The sequence below is a fragment of the Pantherophis guttatus genome, chromosome 3 (genome assembly GCF_059756535.1).
Source record: "Pantherophis guttatus breed Tessera chromosome 3, ASM5975653v1, whole genome shotgun sequence".
NCBI lineage: Eukaryota > Metazoa > Chordata > Lepidosauria > Squamata > Colubridae > Pantherophis > Pantherophis guttatus.
In genome coordinates, this window is record NC_142065.1 from 166544897 (window position 1) to 166565816 (window position 20920).

At 40.2% G+C, this 20920-nt stretch overlaps 1 protein-coding gene across 3 annotated transcripts in view; it reads right to left on the reverse strand.

The window, feature by feature from the left end:
* Positions 1-20920, reverse strand: part of ROCK1 (Rho associated coiled-coil containing protein kinase 1) — a 107566-nt gene that overhangs the window by 62663 nt on the left and 23983 nt on the right. For all 3 annotated transcript variants that reach the window (XM_034429566.3, XM_034429564.3, XM_087890489.1), the window contains exon 2: positions 4421-4502. In XM_034429566.3, coding sequence (XP_034285457.1) covers positions 4421-4502 — 82 coding nt within the window. The remainder of the gene's footprint in view (positions 1-4420; positions 4503-20920) is intronic.

The window sequence follows — 20920 nt, forward strand, 5'->3', positions numbered from 1 at the left end:
CCAACCCCCTGCTTAGGCAGAAAACCCTATACTATTTCAGGCAAATGGTTGTCCAATCACTTCTTAAAAACTTCCATTGTTGGAGCATTCACAACTTCTGGAGGCAAGTTGTTCCACTGATTAATTGTTCTGTCAGGAAATTTCTTCTTAGTTCTAGGTTGCTTCTCTCCTTGATTAGTTTCCATCCATTGAGTTTTGTCCTTCCCTCAGGTGCTTTGGAGAATAGATTAATCCCCTTTTCTTTGAGCCAACCTCTGAGATATTGGAACACTGCTATATGTCATACCTAGTCCTTCTTTTCATTAAACTAGATATATCCAATTCCAGCACCTTTATGTTTTAGCCTCCAGTCCCCTAATCATCTTTGCTGCTCTTCTCTGCACTCTTTCTAGAGTCTCAACATCTTTTTACATCGTGGCGACCAAAACTGAATGCAATATTCCAAGTGTGGCCTTACCAAGGCATTATAAAGTGGTATTAACACTTCACGTGATCTTGATTCTATCCCTCTGTTAATGCAGCCTATTGGCTCTTTTGGCAGTTGCAGCACACTGCTAACTCATATTTAAATGGTCGTCCACTAGGACTCTAAGATTCCTCTCATAGTTACTACTCTTGAGCAAGGTACCTCATATACTGTACCAGTGCATTTTGTTTTTCTTGCCTAAATGTAGAACCTTACTTTTTTCACCACTGAATTTCATTTTGTTAGATAGCGGCCAAAGTTCAAGTTTGTCAAGATCCTTCTGTATCTTAAGTCTATCTTCTGGACTATTGGCTATTATTGCTAGCTTGGTGTCATCTGCAAATTTGATGAGTTCCTCATCTATCCCCTTGTCCAAATCATTAATAATGTTGAAGAGTACTGGGCCTAAAACAGAGCCTTGGGGTACCCCACTGCATACTTCTCTCCATGTAGATGCAGTTCCATTGAGGGCTACACACTGAGTGCGGTTGGTCAGACAGTTATGAATCCATCTGATGGTAATGCTGCCTAACCCACATTTTTCTATCTTATTAAGTAGTCGATTATGGTCTATTTTATCAAATGCCTTACTGAAATCCAAGAAAATAGCATTCCTCTGGTCCACTAATTTTGTCACTTTGTCAAAGACTACAATAAGATTTGTCTGGCGTGATCTGTTTTTGACAAACCCATGTTGGCTTTTGGTTATTACTTTGTTTGCCTCTGGGTGTTCGCTAATTCATTGCTTGATTATCTTTTCCAGAATCTTCCCAGGTATTGAGGTCAGGCTGATTGGTCTGTAATTTCCTGGATCTATTTTTTCCCCTTTTTTGAAGATGGGAACTATATCAGCTCTTTTCCAGTCTGGCAGTTCCCCAATGCTCCAGGATCTTTGAAAGATATAGTTCAGTGGTTCTGAGATCATGTTTGCCAATTCCTTCAGAATCTTGGGATGTAATCCATCTCGTCCTGGTGATTTTAATTCCTCTAGGGTGAATAGTTGCTCATTTACCATTTTCTTCCCTATTTTAAGTTGTGTTCCTAATCTGTTTTTAAATGGTGCTGTTTTTGATAGGTTGGACTGTTTTTTTCCCTTTGTGTAAAGAAGATGCAAAAAAAGAGTGAAGTAGTTCTGCTTTCTCCCTGCTTGTTACCTTCTTGTCACTTTCTCCCACCAATGGACCAATGGTTTCCTTGACTTTTTTCTTGTTTTAGCATACTGAAAAAAGCTTTTTTGTTGTTGTTTTTGACATTTGTCGCAATCCTTTGTTCATTGTGAGCCTTAGCATTCCTCACTTCATCTTTGCAGGCTCGGGCTGTTTGCTGATATTCTGCCCTAGTTATGTGCCCCTCTTTCCAACTTTTATACTTGTCCTTTGTGTCTTTCAATTTATCAGAGAGTTCTTTATGCAGCCATGCTGGTTTCTTTTGAGAGCTGTATTTTTTCTTCTTCAGACTGGGCTTTTATAATTTCATTTTTCAAAATTTCCCAAGTTTCTTGAGTTGTTTTCCCCTTGAGGATTCTCATCCATGGAATCCTTCCCAAGCTCTAAGTTTATTGAAATTAGCTCTCTTAAAGTCCAAGACTCTAGTTTGACTTTTTTCTATTGCTTGTGCTTGCATAATGCTGAATTCCAATATTGCATTATCACTCACACACACACACACACACACCAAGGTTCCTGCAGCTTCAACACCTTCTATCATTTCATCTTTCTTAGTGAGAATTAAGTCCAAAATGGCTGATCCCCTAGTTCCATTCTTTACTTTTTGGGAGACAAAGTTGTCTGCTAGGTTTGTCAGGAACCTATGTGATCTTTCACTCGGTGCAGCGTTTGTCTCCCAGTTGATGTCAAGATAGTTAAAGTCCCCCATTATTATTGTGATGTGCTTCCTACCTACCTTAGTTAACTGACTAGCAAATTTCATCTATTTCCTCTTTTGTTTGTTTGGTTGGTTGATTGGCCTATAGCATACACCTATGGCAATGTCATATGGCAGTGTCATATAGCAATGATATTCCATTTGTTGGTCATTTCTTGTGTAAATAAGAAATTGTTTAAATAAACAATTTCCCAGCCTTAACCAGTCTATAAACATCTTCTTTGAATCTCATTGCTTTATTGCTTTTCATTCCCATAGCAACATTCAAATGCCAAATATAACTTCACTAAAGACGGAACTTTAATAATGATTAAAAGAAGTTAAAGTTTAAAAAAGTTAAAAGAAAAAAATTATTATAACATTTTGCTATTCTCATCAAATAATTATTCACAATGCTCTACAAAAGATTTGGTTGAAACATAAAATGAGTTTCTAGTATTTAGTTTTCACTAATGTTCATGTTATTTTTTTTAATTACCATGAAAATATAAGCTAGAGGCTCTGCATTTTTAAAGCACTACTAGGAGGAAACAAACTATAATAATTTAAATTCCCAGCTGACTGTTACTCTAACTCCAAATTTGGTAACATGCTATTTTAATCTACATGGGTCAACACTGGCATGAGATTATACCCAAAAAATTAACATTTCAGTTCAGGGGATATAGACTGAAATTGCTGATATAACTTTTTCTAATGCAAAATTCAAAGGAATAGTATCAATGTATTGAAAACTCAAATCAGTGAGAGTCTTAGAAAGGATTATTACAGAATGTTGACTTCTAACTAGTGCAAATTATCATAAAAATGCAGTAACAATGTATTAATTGCCTGATTGTTCTCACAAATTTGCAAAATGTAAGGTTCAATGCTGAAATCTGCACTACCTTTTCCAGAGTCTCTAAGTACTTATGTCCCATATTGTAATCCTATTTAACTTTTCATTCCTCTCCCGGAGGTTATCCGGTGTTCCATGATCACCAAGTATGTTCAATCCATATTGAGCTATGTAGTGAAACTATTTCCCATTCTATATGTAAATTCTTTCAAATCGCAGGGATGAATGAAATTATAAATTCTAATATTTGTTCTGCATTTTCCAGCATTTTGTTTTATCTTGCTGTCATATAGGTTTATTTTTATTATTAACATTTCTGAATATGAACATTTTATACAGGCTACATTACAAGGTTATATTTATACATTTGGAATACAAGAAAACTGACTTTTTACACAAATGTAAATTTTTGTTATCATCTTACTCGAAAGATACCTACCTTCATCCTCAAAGTCCTATCCTCTATAAATTTTCTTGTCATTTATTATCAGAATAAATACTACATAGCAATAATGCTGCTTCTAAAGATAACCACAGCATTAACTCATAAAAAATGTTTCTCTTTTCACAACTTTATTATTTTTATTTTGCTTTTTTTTTCAAGAACCTTAGAAAGCATCCTTGGTATACCTTTTTATTATAACTTTATATAATCAGATATTATATAATATCAGTGAGCTCTTGGACAGTATTACTTGGTCTGTTGTATGGATGTTTGGGTTTGCAAAACTTTGGTTTTCCATCTATTTAATCTGTCATCCAGCTGTTTTTCCTTATATTCTGCCTTTGTTTCTCTTGTTTTTATAATGTTCTCTGTTTTCACAGCCTGATCATCATCATCATCATCATCATCATCATCATCATCATCATCATCATCATTATTATTATTATTATTATTATTATTATTATTATTATAGATTAGTTGAAAAAGAATGCATAAAATCATCATCAGGTCCTGTGCTAAGCACATTGGGCTACAAGTGTACTCCACAGTTCTCAGTCCATAGCTACTATCTACGCATCCTTCTATTTAATTAATCTTAATATCAAGCTTAAGCATCAATCTTAAATGGTTATGAATACAACTCCAAAAACTTTCAATTTCTCTTCCCCTGAAAAAAAATAGCAGGTATTATTAACATATAAAAGAAATTAAAGAAGTAAAATGTACACAGATTAGATAATCAGAAATCCAGTACAGTGTATGTGTAAATATATATAAATATACTTACATTTGGTTAAAAAGGTGTCTATGTTTTTATTTTTCCTCAAAGCAGGAAAATCCAAATCGTATACCAAGGCATCTAATCCATCCTGAAGAACAAAATAGATATTTTTTAAAGAACACAACTAATGAGTATTACAAAAAATACATCTCAAGCATAAATGTGCCTGTTTAATCATGCTCTAAACTAAATATTTTAACATAATTTTATTCTAAATTCTTACATATTTTAGATGTAAGAATTCATATTAAAACCTATGTTTATGGATAGAAAAATGTTTAAATCCATAGTACTTGTTCATTTAAATAGTGAAACAAATTAAAAATTATAACCAACTAGAAGTTAAATGACTCATGAAATAAAAATTCTTGGTAATTCTTCTAAAGAAAATGTTATGAGGACCAAAGCAATTTTCAAGGGAGTATATTTTACAGCTTAGCAAGTGCAGCCCTCTCCTGTGAGTACTTATTAACAGAACTCTAAAAATAGGAACATCTTCAGAATCATTTCTCCCACAAAAAATAATGCTTAGACAAATTTATAAAAGGATCATGCCAATAGTGCAATAAAACATATTCTAATACTAATTTGGACATGAGCATCAAAAAAGAAATCATTACTTCAGGGAGATTGATTTCTGCCTTTTTCCCTAGACAGTGTTCAAGTACCCAGCCATAAAAAATATATAAAAGAAATAGTTAAATTCTACTAAAATGTTTAAAATTAACTATAAATTTATTCAAAGCAAAAAGATGGACTACAGAGAAAACTCTTGACTTGTTTCTGAAAAGTAGAAATCGAGGACTAAGTGAAACTCCAGAGGTATTTTTTATTTATTTATTTATTTATTTATTTATTTATTTATTTATTTATTTATTTTATTTACAAATATTTATATGCCGCCCTTCTCCCAAAGGACTCAGGGCGGCGAACAAAAGTTAAAAACATACAATAATGGAGAAAAATCCTAATTAAAACCAATTAAAACAAGGAACAAATAAAATAAAACCCAATAATCAGAATCAGCCCATTTGTTGAAACAGCCAAGTCTTTAGGCCTGTTTTCATCTTCTACTATATGCTTGAAAAATGAACTCCGAATGTGGATACTTTTGATGATTTATCTTTAACAATCTCTAAGAAAGCAATTCCTCAAACAAATGAAGCCAAGACACTGCATACTTTAAAAAAAAAAAAAAACTAGCAACACGTGCTTAGAAAACCAGTACAAATCTTCCATCGAACTGTAATTGCTCCTGTTATGTTGATTTCCTGTATGGTTTATATCAACTGATACTTTTAGCAATAGCAATATCACTTAGACTTATATACCACTTCACACTTTACAGCACTCTCTAAGCGGTTTACAGAGACAGCATATTGCCCCCAACAATCTGAGTCTTCATTTTACCAATCTCAGAAGAATCAAAGTCTAAGTCAACCTTGAGTTGGTGAGAATCGAACTGCCGCTCCTTAAGTGAAGCCTTATATAAAATATTGCAACAGATAAATCAGGCTATTAACTATGGCCGTGATGGCGAACCTATGGCATGCGTGCCACAGGTGGCACGCGGAGCCATATCGGTGGGCACGCGAGCTCAGCTCTGGCACACATGCGTGCACCGGCCAGCTGATTTTCAGGCCTTCCGGGCCCACTGGAAATCGGCAAACAGGCCATTTCCAGCCTCTGGAGAGCCTCCAGGGAGGTGGAGAAGGTCATTTTCGCCCTCCCCAGGCTCCTAGAAAGGCTCTGGAGCCTGGGGAGGGCAAAAAACGGCCCTGCCGTGCCATCACATGCCAAAAGCGAGGGAAGCGCGGGTGTGTGTGTGTGTATAACACATACATGTGCTGGGGCAGGGCGCCTAGAATTATGGGTGTGGGCACCCACACACACGCAATTCCCCCTGCGCCCCCCCCCCCGCTTTTGGCACGTGATGGCAAAAACGTTAGCCACCACTGAACTATGGTATGAGTAAAGGTAAAGGTTCCCCTCACACATATGTGTTAGTTGTTCCCAACTCTAAGGGGCAGTGCTCATCTCCATTTCAAAGCCGAAGAACCAGTGCTGTCCGAAGACGTCTCCATGGTCATGTGGTCGGCATGACTAAATGCCAAAAGCACATAGAACGCTGTTACCTTGCCATCAAAAGTGATTCCTTTTTTTCTACTTGCATTTTTACATGCTTTCGAACTGCTAGATTGGCAGAAGCTAGGACAAATAACGGGATCTCACTCTGTTAAACGGCGCTAGGGATTCGAACCGCCGAACTGCTGACCTTTCTGATTGACAAGCTCAGCATCTTAGCCACTGAGTCCCTATGGTATGAGTAGTAATAGGCTATTTCCCTCATGCTAATATGGCACATTCTACTGGTTTGGGAATCATCACATATGGCATACTAAGCAATATTTTTCTTATTGCCATCAATTCAAAATCTAGACATGCACAAAGCTAATTTAAAATACAAGAAAAATCAAATACAAAATAAAATCAAAAACTTATAAAATGTTTTATTCTTAATAACAAAAGTGAAATTTTAGTAAAACTGAATGTAATTATTTCAATTCAGCTTTTGGATCTTTTGTGTGTCCTCCCTCTCTCTCTCTCTCTCTCTCTCTCTCTCTCACACACACACACACACACACACACACACACACAAACACACACTGATAAAACTTGGAAGCATGCAAAAACAGTTATACTCTTTTGGAAGACTGGCTCTATTCCAAGCAAAAATGTCCTTTCATCTTTTCCTTTTTTGGGCAGACTAGATTTTGTAAAACATGCAGAGATAGCTTCTTGATCCATTATTTCACTTAAATATAACCAGTTGTTTTCTTCCAAAGTTTTAAGAATAAATGTGCCTTTTGTATTTCTAATTTATAATTGATAATAGTATTTCTAGTTTCTGAGTAGTTTGCCAATCTCATTTTTCACTGTAACTTTCTGATATTCTTCCCAATGCTTTATTGTCTTCAACTCACAAACTACATTTCACATCTCTGGCCTCTGTATTTATCACAATCAAACTAAATATATAATTTATTAATACTAATATGACCAGAAGTTGCAACCATAACTTTTTAAAAGTTGAGAATGAAAGAATTCCTTGAGAATTTGTGAAGAGTTAATCCAATTTTGCCTCTAATTTCTCTCACAGAAGTAAATCTGAATGAAATGGCCTAGAACAGAAATAAAGAATACCATATGGAACTCCACTACTGTCTTCCTTGGAATTTCTCTTATTATTTTCTGAAACTAGATTAAATATTCAGAGAATCTTCAACACCCCCCCCCCCCCCGGCTCTCAATTCTTCCTCTTCATTGCTCATTTCAAGCCTTACTCCTATAACAGGCAGTAACAATAAAGTTTTTCTCTGATAAAATGGGAACAGCAGAGAAATCTACTGAAGTGGAATCAAGAAGGTAAATTAAGCTGCAGAAGGCTCACCAAACATAGTTAGCAGAGAGAATTAAGAGTGGAGCAATATGAAAGAATTTTCCCCATTAACTTTGTTTGTTGGAAACTTCTGGGAAGGTCAAGTTTGTCGGAAACTTCTGGGAAGGTCATATATATATATATATATGTTTTATTTTATTTTATTTTATAGTTACAGTTGGGGGCTCAAATGACCATAAATTAGGAATTCGAGGATTATAGTTTTCCTACCAATAGTTATCTTGTTTGGAGGGGGAACCTCAAAAGAAAAATTAGTGACTGAGCTGAGTTGTGTGCTGCCTGTGTGGGTAAGAGAACAAATTTTAGGAGGAATGATCCTGAATGAGTCTGAAACTTTAGTTCAAAGGTATAGTTTCTTATTTAGGGGCTCTGCCATTCTTTCACATTCAAATTCAGGGGCAGAATACTTGCATTCAAGTGTTACCAATTTCTATGAGATGGTTATTTATGACTGGTCACAACCATCAAAGCAACCATTTTGTTACTGTGCCTATATCTTATCAAAATTCCAAATATGTCAATTATACCCCTTTAAAACAATATATCTACTGTCTTCAACTAAAGATTACTGAGTAAAGCAGTACAATTCTGTCAAAGAGTCTTTGATAAAAAGAACAAATTTACGCCATATTTCTTCAAGATCATTCCTGCATATTTTCAATGAAATAAGTTACACAAATTACATGGCATTTACTTAAGAGTATTTTTTTCTTATCTAGTAGCTATATTTCTATTCTGATATATCCTAGTATAGTCTTAAAAATATCATAAAGCTATAAATGATATTAATGGTCAGGTTATTCAAATTTTTTTTAATTTATTTTGTATACCGCTCTTCTCCCGAAGGACTCGGGGTGGTGAACAGCCAGCAGATAAAATACAGAAAATACAAAAATTAAAACAATATTAAAAACCAATTAAATTAATTTAACCCACAGTTAAAACACCCCCATATTAAAAAACCCTAATTTAGCAATTTAAAATTAAAACAACTTAAAAAATATGGTCAGGTCAGCTCAGCTTGATGAAACAAAAACGTCTTTAAGTCATGGTGGAAAGTGCGCAGATCCGGGATCCGCCGTATCTCCGGGGGCAACTCGTACCAGAGGGTCGGTGCCCCCACAGAGAAGGCTCTCCCCCTGGGGGCCGCCAGCCAACATTGTTTGGCCAACAGAACCCTGAGGAGCCCCTCTCTGTGGGAGCGTAATGGTCGGTGGGAGGCTACTGGCGGCAGAAGGCAGTCTCGTAAATACCCGGGCCCTAAGCCATGGAGCGCTCTAAAGGTGGTAACCAATACCTTGAAGCGCACCCAGAAGACCACTGGAGCCAGTGCAGCTCGCGCAGGAGAGGTGTTACATGGGAGCGTCGAGTTGCCCCCATCACCACCCGTGCGGCCGTATTCTGGACCAGTTGGAGTCTCCGGGTGTTCCTCAAGGGGAGCCCCATGTAGAGAGCATTACAGTAGTCCAAGCGGGACGTGACAAGGGCATGAGTGACTGTGCGTAAGGAGTCCCGATCCAGAAAGGGACGCAACTGGTGGATCAGGCGAACCTGATAAAAAGCCCCCCTGGCCACAGCCGTCATATGCTCTTCCAAAGACAGCCGTGTATCCAGGAGGACACCCAAGTTGCGAGCCCTCTCTGTGGGGGCCAACGACTCACCCCCAAAAGTCAGTGATGGTACCAACTGACTATATCGGGATGCCAGAAGCCACAGCCACTCGGTCTTGGATGGGTTCTTTTTTTTTAATTTGATTTATATGCCGCCCTTCTCCGGAGACTCAGGGCGGCTTACAATGTGTTAAGCAATAGCCTTCATACTTTTGTATATTTATACTAAGTCAGCTTTTTGCCCCCACAAACTGGGTCCTCAACTGGGTTGAGCCTGAGCCTGTTTCTCCCTATCCAGATCTGCACGGCTTCCAGGCACCGGGACATCACATCAAGGGCATCGTTGGGGTGGTCCGGGGTGGAGATGTACAGCTGGGTATCATCAGCGTACAGATGACACTTCACCCCGAAACCACAGATGATCTCACCCAGCAGCTTCACATAAATGTTGAACAGAAGGGGCGAGAGAACCGACCCTTGCGGCCCCCACACATAAGGCGCCTCGAGGTCAATCTTTGCCCCCGTCAACACGAACTGCGACCGGTCGGAGAGGAAGGAGGAGAACCACCGCAACACGGTGCCCCCTATCCCCAACCCCTCCAGTCGGCGCAGCATGATACCATGGTCAATGGTATCAAAAGCCGCTGAGAGATCTAATAGGACCAGGACAGAGGAACAACCCCTGTCCCGAGCCCTCCAGAGATCATCCACCAACACAACCAATGCCGTTTCCCTGCTGTGCCCATGTAAATAAGATCCTAAAAGAAAAGAAAAAAAACTTTAAACTTATGATCCATATAGCATCTTCTGGAATATCTTTCAACTGGATGATGAACTCCACCCATGTTAGGGTAACATCGCATCCTTATTCCAACAGTATTTTCGATATCTTCAGTTACCATCTGCCCCCATCAGCAACAAATATCTTCATATTGGAAAAGAAAAAACCCCGACAATCACCCGAGTGACTTTATAATTATATTCCATATAATGTTTATGGAGGTGTCTTTGATCCAGATAATTGGTTCCAACCATCATAATAGGGTAACAACCAGATCTTCTGCGTGCCCCAATCCAATAAGTCTCTTGCCATATAGCTCAGCATACACGTATTTATCCGGAACTCCAAAAAACAAACAAGATATTTCCAACCATTTGGTTTAAGGCCTTTTTCACACCCAATAATTCAGCACTGCAGAGATCTGCCACTCTCCTCAGGATAAAATAAGCCAATATTTTGCCCATTATCTTTTTATATATTCAGTCCTCTCATAAGTAACTGGCATTACACTGTTGTTTAATTTAAAAGTTTTTATGTTTGTGAGACCTACTTCTTCTTTTCTTAACTTCTCGTGGGTTGGATCTCCATCCTAAACTCCTTTCTGTAGATTGTGTATCAACTATTTGGTTTTGTTGAAGAGTAGCTTGATCCTGTTGGGTTTGCATCTGTGGCTGAGATCTTTCTGATTCTGTAAATTGTATATCAGCTGATTGACTTACATGCTCGTTTGTGGCTTGACAAATCATTGCATTAGGGTCCGGAACCGCCTCTCTTATATTAGATAATCCAGCTGAGGCCTCTGAAAGAGGATCCAAAAGCGGCTCATCTATGGAGACCTCTTTAATTTGTTGTTTCTTCGTTATTTCCATCTCCTTCTGCTTTTCTTGGGTTTCTATCTCTTGTTGAATTTGCTTTTTAAGTACCTTATAATAGAATTCTTCCGCTTTTTCAAGAGTATTTAACTGATATCTTACTCCTTGATATCTCAATATTATACCCACTGGGACATCCCACCTGTATAAAATATTCTGTCTTCTTAACTCAGTCACCAAGGGCCCAAATTTCTTTCTATCTCTTAAGATCTTGGGCGGCAATTCCTTATATATCCAAATTTTTCTCCCATTCAGTTGTAAAGTAGAGTTAAAGGATTTTTGCAGAATATCATTTCTTATCTCTTTTTCTGTAAAGTAAATTACCACATCTCTAGGCAATTGTTGTATCATTTCTTTAATTTCCTGCCTTAAATTTTCAAATTTCTGATTCACAGTTTCATAATATTTTGCCATTTTCTCCTGGATAAATTCTTTTAAATTACAACCATTCTGCAGGGTCTGTAGGCTCAGAGAGTGGGGGAGCACCCCCCCCTTTCTTGTCTGTCAGCTTTTATTAACGCCATCCTTCCAGCAGACTTTTCTCTTTTACCCCCCAAACAAGATCAAGTAATCACCAGGAAGAGAGGAACCTAAAATAACTATTGTTTCAAATTGTAGCCAGCACTGTATATTCCGCAACTTTGTATCTGTTATAAAAAAAACTCTTCTTTCTTCTACTTCCCAAGCCTCCGCGGCCATTTTAAAACTTTTTTTTTTCCTTCTCTTCACTTTAAAATGCTTTTAAATTCATTAAGAATACTTGCGGTTTAGGGTCCCAAATCCAAATCCAAATCTCATATTTTTTTTTAGTAGATCCATCTGTTAAGTTCATTGATTAGTCCGGTTCCAGCGCCTGGCTATGCAAAAGTGCATAGTGCACCCGATGCCTGGAGCGGCGGCGAGGGAAAAAGGGGGAGCGCCAACCTGCTCGTCCCCAAGAGTTTAAAAAGACTCTGGGGACTTCGCAGAGGGCTCTACCCACCCCCACCCGCTCAGACTCACATTTCCGTCAGGAAATGGAGTTTTTCGAGCCGCCTTTCAGATGTAAAGGCGGCTCTTTTACAGGCAACGGGGCGGCGGTCGCAGAGGACCGTCTGACGGCACCGGAAACCAGACAGGAAGGCTTCTTGAGGAGGGGCCTCACCACCGCCTCCTTCAAGGCGGCGGGGAAGTTACCCTCACTCAGAGAAGCATTGATAATCCCCTAGAGCCAGCCTCGTGTAACCTCCCGGGAGGCCAGTACCAACCAGGAGGGACACAGGTCCAGTAAACATGTGGCCGCGCTAAGCCTGCCCAGAATCCTGTCCACCTCCTCGGGAGCCACAGGGTCAAACTCCTCCCAAATGACATTCTCAAGGCCCGTCTCCATCACCCTGCCTGAAACTACCCAGTCAGAGTCCAATCCTTCCCGAATCTGAGTGATTTTGTCATACAGATATTGCACAAAGTCCTCAGCTCTTCCGTGTAAGGGATTGTCCCTCGCTCCCTGATGGAGTAAGGAGCGGGTCACCCTAAACAGGGTGGCTGGGCGATTATCTGATGATGCGATAAGAGCAGAGAACTACTCAGATTTCACCACTTTTATTGCCACTAGGTAGGTCTTAATATGAGACCTCACCAGTGCCTGGTCGGATTCAGATCGGCTGGCCCTCCAACTGCTCTCTAGGCGTCTTTTCCGGCGCTTCATTTCCCTGAGCTCCTCGGAGAACCAGGGAGCCACACGGGATTGGCACCGGGTCAGAGGCCGTAAAGACACGACGCGATCCAAGGCTCCGGCAGCCGCCCTATCCCAGGCGGCTACCTGGTCCTCGGTCGAATCGTGAGCCAGAACCTCAGGAAATGGCCCAAGCTCCCTCTGGAATCCATCTGGATCCATCAGGCGCCTGGGGTGGAACCACCTAACCGGTTCCGCCTCCCTGCGGCGGGGGGCAGCGGTACAGAAATCCAGTCGGAGGAGCGAATGATCAGACCATGACAAGGGTTTGATGACTACATCCCCTATATCTAGATCATTCAGCCACTGACCTGAGACAAAAATCAGGTCCAGAGTGTGTCCCCCTGTTTGCGTCGGGCCATGAACTACCTGGGTCAGGTCCATAGCCGTCATGGAAGCCATGAACTCCCGAGCCGCTTCTGACGTCTCGCCAATGGACGGCAGGTTAAAATCCCCCATAACCGTAAGTCTGGGGATATCCACCGCCACCCCGGCTATCACATCGAGCAGCTCAGGTAGGGCCGCTGCTAGGTGGCAGGGAGCCAGGTACGCAGTTAGCAGGCCCATCTGAACCCCATGACCCGACTTCACAAGGAGGGACTCACATCCAGCTATCTGAGGAACAGTGGCCAATGTCAGCGTTCCAATTTATGATCTTCTCCAGCGCTGACATGAATGAGAAAGGGAGAAGCCTTGCTTAATGCTGAGATGAACTTTCACCTAGTTTCCTGTTACTTGGTAGATAACGTTACTTAGGAGATAGAGGGAGGGGGGAATTCCTGTGAATAGAAAGTGCTTGGGATGGAGAGATGGATCTGCACGATGGCCAATGAGACATTGGGGATGAAGAACGGATAGGGAGGGGTTTGGAAGGAGATGCCAGTCTGGGCTACATCCAGAGTTCAGGAATGACGTTTTTATTCTTAAATAAAGAAAAGATTCATCAGAGACTTTGCGTTTGCGAATGAAGTTTATTTAAGATAACACCGAAACCTGACAGCCTCCGACTCAGATCTTCTTTAATAATAACCGCCACCCCACCGCCCCTACCCTGAGCCCTCGGCCGATGGAACGCGCAGAAACCTGGTGGACACAGTTCAATGAGGGGGACCCCCCTCCTGCCCCAACCAGGTCTCTGTAACCCCACCAGGTCCGCACCCCTCTCCTGTGTGAGATCGCAAATGAGGGGGGCTTTATTTACCACAGACCTGGCGTTGCACAGCATCAGCCGAAAACCGGGCCCTGAGGATCTGGACTACCCAGGGAACAAGAGGAGCCTTGGGGGCCGGAGCGCGCAATCGCTTGAAGATAGCGAGTGCGCGCTCCCCGAACATGATATGGCCCACTGCTCCCACCATATCTGCCCCTCCCAACCACAGTACCGATGGAACAACCCTCCACACTTTGGACACTGGCCCCCTCCTTAATCCCGGACCGCACATCCCCTGTAATGCCGTCCCTCGCCGGGCTAGTCCCAACCCCCCATAAATTATCCCTCCCAGAACCCCTTAAAATACTATCTAAAATCTTAGTCAAGAAGCCCCTCAACCCCCTTCTCGCACCATGCCACCTCTCGGGGTTCCAAAACCCTTCATCAAGGTAGGCCCTCGATAGAGTGGGGGGCCAAACCTGCGAGAGGGGGGAGTCTCACAGTGCACATAGCTCCGCCGCCAAGTACATCCAATAAGACCAGAATGGGAAGGCAGTTTGGTACTGTCCAACAGAGTCCTAGGACAGAAGGTCTTCATATAAGTAGCAGCCCGGGCTCCCCTGCTCTCTCACAGCAGCGGAAGGAGTCAGTTTATACAGTCACTCAGAGGGAAAAAAGTTTCCCGGCCACCCTCTCACAGTGGCCGGCCAGATGTCCAAAGGCAGGGAATTTGATGGTATCATCCCCTCTGGTGATAGATAGTTCATAACAGCCAGCTCCCTCAGGGTCCACACAATACTGTCCAAGTCCCCATCTACCAGGGAGTTTCAATGGGAATAATTCAGTGTGATTTGATTTGAAGCGGGGTACAAATAAAAGCAGCCCAGCAGTTCCGTAGGAGGATAGATGTACACAAAAGGGGGGGGGGAAGAAGGCTGACCCCAGGCCGATAACAGGGCCAGAAAGAAGGGGGTGGGGGGAGGAGAGGCCACCCATGGAGGCCCCATCCCAGAGCCATCCACCGGACTCTCCAACCCCAGGTCTTTCCATCCATCCCCTATCATCATTTCAGCCATGCCATGCCTCCGTTGGCGACCTCCATTTCGCCTCTCCGCCAGGGTCCAGCAACATCCACCTCACCCATTTCGCAGCCATCTTCATCCAGCTATCATCCCCTCCGAATCGCTGCGCGGCAGCCGCCATTGCCGCCGCAACTCCGCAACTCCACCGCCAGTGCCAGACCACCCTCAGTCCACCGTCGGCACCGTCAGTACTGCCACGTCATCACTGCCGTTCTGACAGCCACCACCCAGCGACCAGGGAAGAAGCCGGCATCGCTGCAGGCCAGCCTCCCTAATCTTCCTCGCGGCGTCTTGTAGCCTCCCACGGCGTTCTTCTTTCACTTCCCCTTACCTCAGACATTTCGGAGGGCAAAAAAGCCCTCAACGGGTTGAGGAGGAACTCTCCCAAGCGGGGGTGGGGCTGCTGATGGTCCTGGCAGCCCCAGGAGACCCCGAAACACCAAAAACGCTGCCCATCCCGACAGCGACTCAGGTCGGCACCGCCATGTTGGGGCATGCGCAGCAGAAGTAATTTAAGTACTAATAAAACTGAATGCTGAAATTTAAATGCTATATTTATTGTACTACATGTAAATCTCCAAACCTATGCAGGACTTTATGTGCATATATTTAATTGACACAATATTCATAAATACATAATACTGTTGCCATTTTTGTGTGTTCTTAATTTTAACATTCATTTGAAGTTCACTTTTCCAAAGAAAAAGTTCTAGTTATAATTTTACAGACACAGACAAGTAATGTTTTTACTTGTTACCAAGCAACATTATTTCACATCAAAATGTCAGAGTGATAATAATAGAATGAAAGACAGTGAAATATAAAACTACAAAAGAAATTGCAGTCAATGAGTCTTTTAATCATAAGGTGTTATATAAAGATACTTTCAACATTCCAGAACTAAAGTACAAATAACTGTTACTACAAGATCAATTTTAAAATATTTTAAATTAATTCAAACTAATTTATATTTTTAAGGAAGTTAAAATTATTTTGCATATAAACAACAAGAAGAAAATATTGTTATTCATGCTACTGACTTTCTAACCTAAGGAGTCAATATAATACCTAAGCAAATCCTTCTGGTTTAGATGAATTACTTTAACCATTAAAATTTAAAATAGAAATGGCTATTTGATCATTTGAAAGGGAAACGTTGCAAGCCACTTGTCAAATATCTTCTCAAATACTTGCCAGTATCTCACATGATACAAGTAATCTTCAATTTATAACAAAAAATGAGCCCAAAAATTATGTTAGTAAGTAAAAAATATGTTAAGTGAATTTTACCTCATTTTACGACCTTTCTTGCCACAGTTAAGTGAATCACTGCAGTTGTTAAATTAGTCAAATGGATAAGTGAATCTGACTTCCCCATTGACTTGTCAGAAAGTTGAAAAGGGTAATCACATGACCCTAGAACACTGCAATCATCATATATATATATGGGTTATCAAGCATCTGAATTTTAATCAGGTGGCCATGGGGCCTGCTGCACTGCTGCAACAGTGGTAAATGTGAAAACTGGTCATAACTCACTTTTTCAGTGTCGTCTTAACTTTGAACAGCCACTAAATGAACTGTTGTAAGTCAAGGACTACCTGTATCCCATCACTTTACCTGATACAAGCATTTTGCAAAAGCTAAGATAAAAAAATACAGGAAAAGCAACAGCACAGATCTCCATGTATAGTAGAACATCTGGCCACAACCATAATTCATTCCATAACTTTGGTCGCCAATCGATTTGGTCATGACCCGAACCTAATTTTGGAAATTTGGTGCTTACAAAAAAAAATGGCGTGGAAGGTGAAATTGGCAGCGAAAAAAATAATAATTTTTGAATTTTTTGGTCGGAACCCGATTTGGTCGTGGTCAGAAATGTTCGTGACCAGAGGTTCTACTGTATATAACTAAAAATACAATTCACTGTAGGTAGTCTTCATTTAATGAACCTAATTGGGACTGGAATGTAAAAAAAAAAAATGATTTTTTTGGTCAGAACCACATTTGGTGGTGGTCAGAAGCATTCATGACCAGAGGTTCTACTGTACATGGCAAAAGTCATTAAGCACAAATGTCATGTGACCGCAGTTCTAGTAGTCCTGGATGAGGTCATTAGGTAAAGATCTCATGCTTCTCCTATCCTGCCATAGTCACTACTGCTTCAATTTCTCTGCCTATCTATCTCTTCCATCTCTGTTCTTTTGGCTTCTCTGAAAACTGTCACTGCCTAGCTTACCCTTGGCAGCAGGAGGAAGAAAACAGCAAAGGTCACCTGGAGGCTGCTGGGTGCAGGGTGACCAAAACAGCAAAGACGCAGGAGAGATAGATGGAGGGAGTTGAAGTGCACATTGTGGTCATAAATGTGGGCAGGCTACCAAGTGCTCAATTTTTGATCATATTCCCACAGGGCACCTCAATGGTCATAACTTCAAGGTTAGTTCATAACAACCATTGATTCAGCCCCATTGTAACTTTGAACAGTCGCTGAACAAATGATCATTCAGCAAGGGCTACCTATATTTTTTACATTTCTTCTGAAGTTTTCAAGAACAATTACAAATTATATCTGCCTTCTAGTAGAGTATTGTCAGCTACACATAGAGTAACATGCAGCTTTCACTAAATAAATTAATTATAGTCTTCAAATCAAGCTTGATTTCTAATAATTTCATAAACATCCATGTAGTTCTTTTGTTATGATGGAAGTGGCATGCATCCTTCTGGGACATTTTTTCAACTACCCAGTTTAACACCCAGCTGATAGAGTTCCCAGTGGTCTCCTAAACTATCACTATTCTTGCTGAACTTTATTTATTAATCAAATTTATAAGCCACTCTATCTAAAGAAACTTTGAGTAGCAAACAAAACTAGGAAATACGAACAACCCATAAAACACATGTGAACATACAAATCCAGGTTGAGGAGACCCCATTAAAATTTGCATAGATTGGGTTCATAACCGTAATTTTATTCATTATTTGATTTCTCTCATTGAAAAAAAAAATGCTTTCCAAGTTTTAGGATCTCTTTGCCCCAAGGATTTTTTGTAACAATTCAAGATATGACTAACCTATACAAAACATTTAACTCTGTTGCAGGAAATACATGGGAACATGATCAGAATTAGAAGTGTATATGAAAAGGAAAAAAATCAGGCAGTTCTTGTTGACTATGCTTACACTTTTACTTCAGCTTTCCTTCGCTTTACTACATCAGAAGAATATGATCCCAAGTTACTGTTTAAATCTAAATGATAAGAGATTTCCAGAACTCAATTCACAAGAAAGCAAATCTAGAGCAAATCTGATAGCACTTTTACCTCACTCCCAGACTCTTTGGAATGTTCACCCAGTGCTGGTATACAGGTAGTCCTTAAATTACAACAGTTCATTTGGTGACCGTTCAAAGTTAAAACGGCACTGAAAAAAGTGACTTATGATAGTTTTTCACTCTTAGGACCACTGCAGCATCTTCATGGTCACAGGATCAAAATCCAGATGCTTGGCAACTGACTCATATTTATGCTGATTGCAGTATCCCAGGGTCCTGTGATCACCTTTTGCAACCTTCTGAGAAGCAAAGTCAATGGGGGGAGCCAGATTCACTTAACAATTGTGTTATTAACAACTACAGTGATTCACTTAACAAATGTGACAAAAATGTTGCAAAGTGGGGCAAAATTCACTTAGCAACTGTCTCACTTAGCAACGGAAAATTTTGGCTCAATTGTGGTCATAAATCAAGGACCACCTGTAATTAACAAGAGAATGTTTGTATTTACACTCACTGGACAAAAGGGATGACAATAGAATAAGCAGGCACACAATGGGATATACACTTTAAAAGGAATGTGCAAAGTTGCAAGCTGCTTAAAAAACAAACCAAAGTCTTTAGTGTTATTAGAGTCTTGTCAGTGTTAGGCAGCAGCAACTAGAGGGTTCTAATCAACCAAAGTCACAGACTAAGCTTGTTAACTTGCAGTAAGCACTTTTTAAAGAAACATTGTGGTACAGAGAAAAGCAGTTCAGGAAGAGGTATCTTGTTTAGGCATTCTCTGTGACGGAGGGAGAAAAAAAAGGATTAGAAATTGGATAATATATCTAAACAGTTCGAGATCAGACAAAAGCTTCAGCTTCAGACAGGGACTGCTACTGGCACACTGATCAGCTGCCATGTAACCACCAGAAATCACCTTTACATTCTTTCTTTCTTTTCTGTCCCTTCCTATTTTTTCCCTGGCTGTCAAATGGAGCTGATAGCTACTGTTCCTCCCAGAAAGTAGAGCATAAACCTGAACAGAAGAATTTCCATTTCCACAGAATAGAAAGATTAATTTAAGATTTTCCTTTTAATTAGAAGAGGTGATGTTAACCATTTCCTGTTGGTTGTATGCCAGGTGACAGCCCAGTGCCAAAATATCAGTACATATCTGGGGCAACACTTTAGAGAGAGTACTATTTAACATCCTCATCTGAGCATTTCTGTTACTAATTCAAAAATAAAGAACAAGAATCTACCTTATATCTGAGAATACAGGCACAATTAGCATTCCTTTACATACTTCAATTCTAATTCTTCTAATTTAATGTTATAATGCACTTAGCATTATTATGCATATATGCTCATACATATTTGATATAAAAGAAGACATTTTCAAAAAAGGTACAAGTAGCCCTCAACTTACTACCTTACTGACCATTCAAAATTATCACTAACTCAAAAAAGGGGACATGAATCCAAAGTACCAATGTCACCTCTCCACCAAGTTATATTACTACACTTCAGGGACTCAGCAAAACGGCTGCATTTAGGTCATTTGTAACATCCCATGGTCATGTGACATTTTATGACAGTTTTGCCCAAAACTGGCAGTTTCTTCCGGGTTTTGGTAAAACCGTGCCCATAGTGAACTATTCATTTGCTTAATGATCACAGAGTTCATTTTACAACTGCCTTTTTTTTTCATTAACTGCCACCAAAACATAATAAAATCAGATCAGTCACATGACCAACCTGCTTTATGACAGTTATGACAAACGTAATGGGCAGACTCCCTAACAGTCCTAACCTGATGACTACTGAGTGCCAACTTGTTTAGAATTTGAATTCAGAATAAAAGAAGTGATCAATGCAGGTTTTCCAAGATGTTAGCACGATGCATGCTATTCTATATTAGGACCTTAAACACATTTTACACCTGTAACTAAAAAATATGTAAGTGAACAATACTTTCAAAGTGAAATGAAGTAAGCCATCCACAACAGGCTATCAAGACACATCTAAAGACTTCCATCTTGGTAAAGCTGTATACTAAATTTACTGGTCTTCATTTAATTCTCAAATATCTCAGGTACTGATTCGGCAGCTGTGCAACTTTACCTCACAAACATGGTGAGCTAATACTACAGAATTATGCGGCACTAATGCTTAGGGAGTTGACCAAAGTTCAACAAAGCCCCTTTCTATAAAGTATTATGTATATTCCAGCACAAATACTATATGTATGTAAAACAATTATATAGTATCTCATCTTTCAAGCAGCTCTGGGCAGCTCCTAATCATAAATTAAAGGGAACATAAAATCATACTAAAGTTATAAAGCTCAACCCATTAAAAAATTAAAAACAACAAAAACTTGGTGCCTGATCAGTTCTAATGTGCAATTATCTAATCTTTTCCGAATGCTTGGGAAGAAAGCCAAGTCTTCAAAGCCCTATAGAAGGTTGAAAGGGTAGAGGTCTACCAAACTTCAGGGGGCAGAATATACCATAGGGCACGAACTATTGCAGAACAGACACACTTCCTAACTCCCATCAGATGACAATATTTA